The sequence below is a fragment of the Phaethon lepturus genome, unplaced genomic scaffold (genome assembly GCF_000687285.1).
Source record: "Phaethon lepturus isolate BGI_N335 unplaced genomic scaffold, ASM68728v1 scaffold13782, whole genome shotgun sequence".
NCBI classification, from domain to species: domain Eukaryota; kingdom Metazoa; phylum Chordata; class Aves; order Phaethontiformes; family Phaethontidae; genus Phaethon; species Phaethon lepturus.
The window spans coordinates 1-5,356 of NW_010522687.1; the positions used below are offsets into that span (position 1 = coordinate 1).

Genomic DNA, 5,356 nt, shown 5'->3' on the forward strand with positions numbered 1-5,356 from the left:
ATGCCATATAACATCATGCTCAGCAACAAAATGTGTGGGTAGTCTTTCCAAGGTAGCTGTTGTTTTGAGACTGTCTGGAAATCGATCTGCTGGTGGGAGATGGTGAGTGACTGCCTTTGCTTCACTCGTTTTTTTTCTTTCCTTCACTTATTAAACTGTCTTTATCTCGACCCACAAGTTTTCTCGCTTTTGCCCTTCTGGATTCTTTCCCCCATCCCACTGTGTGGTGGAGTGAGCAAGCGGCTGGTGGGTGCTCAGTTGCTGACCAGGGTCAACCCACCACAGTCCCTTCAACTAGCTTTTTTTTTAATATAAAATGATATTTTGAAATAAATTGCAAACCCATTTTCTCTTCTGACAGGTTCAACATTTCTCTCTATTGTTTTGCAAACCCAAATCATTCATTGGATTCAATTTGCACTCAGGATTCCCCCCCTCCAATAAAGGCAAGTCTGAACAGTGTAGTCATTGAGAAAAATCATCCAGTTGTAGGAGTTAAGGAGCAGTGAGGACCTTATACCACAAGGGGACTGTTTGGATCAGGATAAATCCTGACTGCTGACTCCACAGGTCACAAGAGAGTCTGCCAGAAGTAGCTACAAATTAAATTTAATACATATGTGTTAGAAAACAATGATGGGGATTTGGTTAACATCAGAAAAGCATTCTTCTTTTGCTTCCTTGTAGTAGGATCAAGAGTAATACATAGAGCTTTGAGAGCCACCCTTCTCTCCCCAGCCTTGTGTGTGAGAGCAAAGGCTGGCCACAATGACAAGGACATGGTGGCAAACTGGCACAGCTGCCTGACATGGACCTCTGAACAACAACCATCACATCATTTGCATACCTTATTATCCCTTTACCCATTTCTTGGCCCTTCTTTTCGCCACCCCCGTCTCCTCCCAAGTAATGATTTTTTTTCCCCTGTTGGTCACAGTTTTGCTTCATCCATACCCAAATTTGGTATTTCTTATACCATTACCTAGGTCATCTTGGCCATACATGGTATTACTGATGCAGTTACCTAGGCACTGCTAGCCTTGGAAGACTCTGCTCCTCAAAAGGTCCCCATCACTGCCCTTTAGTTAGCTGTGAAGCTTGGCCATCTCTCACATCACTCTGAAATCCAGCCATCCCTCACAGCACTGTCCGTAACTTCTGTCAGCTTCTCACTGTTATCTGTCACATCCAGTAATTTCTCATGTCATGTCTGGTAGTTTCTCATGATCTGTTCAGTTAGTTAAACATCATTCAGTGGCCTGCAGCCTTAACACCTCCTAGGTAGAACGGTTTGGAGATGAGTGGGGTAAGGAAAATGTGAGACTTAAAGGCCTCCAGTTTTGTATTCTGAGGTCCTCCAGTCTGAGTTCTTGAGTACTGTAGCTGTTAAGGGATGTTAAGCGGCTACTTTCTCCAGCAGCTCCAGTCCAGGCCCCTCCTGCCCAGATGCTGGAGCCCAGCCTGGTGCACTCAGGGACTCGGGGTCTCTGCCCAAGGTGAGGGACATGACTGCTGCTTTCTCATTTGCAGGTTCAATCAGTAGCGAAGCAGAGACACACACACAAATGCAGACACTAACATGGCTGGCTACAAAGACTGCCACAGACAAGGCACTGCCTTCAGCAGCGCCTACATATAGGACTCACATAAAGCACAAACACAGTCCCCTTCCTCCTCTTTGTCTAGCAGGGACAGAGGTCACTAGTGAAGGCACACACATGACACTCTAGATTCGCACACACATGACACTCTAGATTCACACACACATTTGTGGATCACCTGAGTATTGGCATGGCCCCTCTGTCCATCCAGTACCACTGCCCAGATCCCAGGCCCTTTGACCTGCTTCACAGGTCCCCTACTTGCTGGCTGGTCCAGCTTGATGCTCGCTAGCAAATACACAGCACTTACACACCTGTCTGACAGGCACCTCACACTTGCAAGTTCCCCCAGATACCAGCACAGACCCTCTGCCCACCTGATACCCCTGCCCAGATCCCAGGCCCCCCTGCTTACCGGCTAGTCCAGTTTGAAGTTTGCTAACTGTCGTGGTTTAGCCCCAGCCAGCAATTAAGCACCACGCAGCCGCTCGCTCACTCCCCCTCCCCCAGTGGGATGGGGGAGAGAATCGGGAAAAACTTGTGGGTTGACATAAAAACAGTTTAATAGGACAGCAAGAGAGAAGGAAACAACAATGATAACAATAATACCGACAAAGGAATGTACAAGAACAAGTGATGCCCAATACAGCAATTGCTCACCACCCAGTGATCGATAGCCCGTCCCCGAGCAGCGATTTCCGCCCCCCGACCAACTCCAGTTTATGTACTGGGCATGACGTCGTATGGTAGGGAATATCTCTTTTGGTCAGCCTGGGTCAGCTGTCCTGGCTGTGTCCCCTCCCAGCTTCCTGTGCACCCCCAGCCTTCTTGCTAGCAGGCCAGCACGAGAAGTTGGACTGTCCTTGACTGCTTAGCAACAACCCAAAACATCAGCACTTTATCAACAGTTTCTCATCCCAAATCCAAAACACAGTCTCACACTAGCTTCTGTGAAGAAAATCAACTCTATCCTGGCTGAAACCAGGACACTAACGAATGACATGCACATCCCCAATGCGCACAGTTTGGGGAAGATACAGACACTCGGATCCCCCAGCAGATGGCACCAGGCACACAGGCTGTGACCCGTAGTCCCACTTTAGCTGATGGCGCTGAGCCCCTTAACTCATGTGGTAACTGCTTTTTGGGACACACACTGTTCCCACCACAGTGGCTGGCCACTTGCTCCTGTAGCTGGCACCACAGGCCGCAGGGCACCTACACCCCTGGTCTGACTCCAGTTGCTGGCACCCACTCCACTCACACATACACAGAGGTCTCACCAGGAGCTGGTGCTTACTCCTTGCAGCACACATACACATGGGATAGAGAGTGAGATTATGCAGGGAGATAGTTAAGAAATGACTTAATAAAAAGATAGGACAGACTGTGGTGATCAGGCACAGGGCTCAGCCAGAAAAGCGTACTGACCAGACCCATTTTATAGGCAACTGGCCCCTTTTATACTCCTTTCTGTCTACCCCCTCCTTGTCCCTCCCCAATTCCATTCCCCTGCACATTGCCTCATCAGTTGGCATAGTCCCACTGGCCCCCTCCAACATCCTGGACCTTCAGGTTTGCATTCTTATCAGTTGCAAAGTCCTGGTTTGCCTGTCGTTTCTTGATAGCCCAGTGTGACTGACCAGGTTTGTTCTCATTGCCACCTGTCATTTGTCGGTCAGGTTTGTCTTTGTATGTTCTTGTTTACTTTTTCTTTTTATCAGATACCCTCAAAGGAGCAGACACTCTCCTTCCTTCCTATCCTTAAAGTAGATATAATTGTAGAGGACTGTTATTTATTTCTTTTTTAAAAGATATTTCTCTGATCATTTTGGAAAAGCAGAGATAAGAAGAACAGATGTAATTTTTGAATGGAAAGAATTTTGAAAGTTTAGCTTGTTTTACCAACTATACTGGTCACTTATGGTTGTGCACTTCCTTCCATGTGGACAATCAAAACAGGCTAATATAACTTCCTTCTCTCCTTGCCTTCATTAAGACAAGAATTATTGTTTTAAATTGAATGGGAATATCAAGAGTGACTCCTATCTGTCTTATAGCCTATATAAACTGTTTACTAGTTGCCTAGTCTTGCACAAATACAAAAGTGAGTTTTTAGTCATAGTCATCAACTGATAGAAAAAAAATCCCCTTTTGTCCAAAAAGGCACAAGCTGGTGAGATAGCTAAGTTGCAGGATGACAACTAGACAAACATTAAAGGTGAAAGTTTTCATACCCATCAATATTATATCTAAATATGGTTTGTTTTATATAAAACTGGGCTTAAAGCCCAGTGTTGGTATCCATTCAAAGAATTTTCAAGCCAACAAAAAAGGACATTTAATAGAGGGAATCAGAACTGAAACGCTACCACGCCCTGGAAATAAGTCACTAAAATGTGAATAGAGCGAGCGTTGCGACAAGGCTCCTCCCCGTGCATGCTGGGAACTATAGTCCGCGAATAGTCTAGGGACCATTCATAGTTTTGCGCACGGCCCAGGACGCGGCTGAGGGCCAGTGTGTTTTGGGAGTTGCAGTTTTGGGTGGACCGCAGTGTTTGCCGGGAACTGTAGTCTAGTGAGGTAATTACAGCATGACCGACTTGTAGCCTGTTACTGGGTCTCCTCCCTTTGATTCCCCACCCCCCGAATAACTAAGAGGGTGGGGTTTCCGGGGGTTCAAAATTCCCCGGATGTGGACATTAGTTTGGAATTTTCCAGAAAGGTTGTGAGTTGTAAGTTCTAGATTTTGTGTAGTGCGGTTTGATTATTTCCTTTCATGAGGGGGTTGGTGTGTCCGTATGTTGGGATTAATCGCTTAGTGTTCTTGTAGGTGTGTCGCCATGGTGAAGGAGACCCTGTATTATGATGTGCTGGGGGTGAAGCCCAGTGCCTCTGCTGAGGAGCTGAAGAAGGCGTACCGTAAGCTGGCCTTAAAATATCACCCTGATAAGAACCCCAATGAGGGTGAGAAGGTTAGTGTTGAGGGAGTGGGAGCTGGATCGAAGCTGCTGAGGGGTTGGGGGGGGAGTCACCCCTGATTTTTGTCTAGGAGTTGACTGGAGTGAGGGGCTTGGATGTGGAGATTTTCTAACTCTTTCAGATATTGTTGCTGCTTTTGGAGGGGAGAGGTTTGGTTTGGGGGGACCCTATTGTCTGTGGGGAGGGAAGTGTTCTCTTGCCAGGGGCCTGGTTGGAGTGGGGAGGGGTCTAACGGTAAATTGAGGGACCTTGTGGGGGAGGTTGGTAGGAGTGAGAGCCCCTGGTGGAGAGAGGAGTTCTGTCTAGACTTGATGGGGGGGACACTTGAGGGAGGATTGTCAGGTTGTGGGTGGGGGGAATGGACTCCTGGGGGAGCTGCTGCTTAAGGATTGGGGTCTGAGGCTTAATGTGCATTTTTCACAGTTCAAACAGATTTCCCAAGCCTATGAGATACTGTCTGACCAGAAGAAGAGAGATCTGTATGATAAAGGTGGTGAGAAGGCCATCAAAGAGGGTGGCTCCGGTAGTAGTTTTGGGTCACCCATGGACATATTTGACTTGTTCTTTGGAGGTGGTGGGAGGATGCAAAGGGAGAGACGAGGTAATGTTCCTACTTTTGATGCTGCCCTAGACTTAACAGTATGACTATTGTACGTGAAAGAGTGCTGAAGTTTGCCTTGGGTGAATAGTGTGGCTTGCAAGACTGCATCAAGGCTATTAAAATGATCTTATAGCTGTATTCTGGAAACCATATAAAACTGTTGTTAGCCTTT

At 47.0% G+C, this 5,356-nt stretch overlaps 1 protein-coding gene across 1 annotated transcript in view; it reads left to right on the forward strand.

Annotated features, from left to right (window-relative positions):
- Window positions 1-4,444: 4,444 nt before the first annotated feature.
- The window catches only part of LOC104616775 (dnaJ homolog subfamily A member 1-like), a gene marked incomplete at its 3' end in the record, with an annotated part of 3,021 nt that continues 2,109 nt past the window's right edge, over window positions 4,445-5,356 (forward strand). Inside the window, exons 1-2 of the mRNA XM_010281894.1 lie at window positions 4,445-4,576; window positions 5,007-5,184. Of these exons, the coding sequence (XP_010280196.1) occupies window positions 4,445-4,576; window positions 5,007-5,184 (310 nt within the window). The remainder of the gene's footprint in view (window positions 4,577-5,006; window positions 5,185-5,356) is intronic.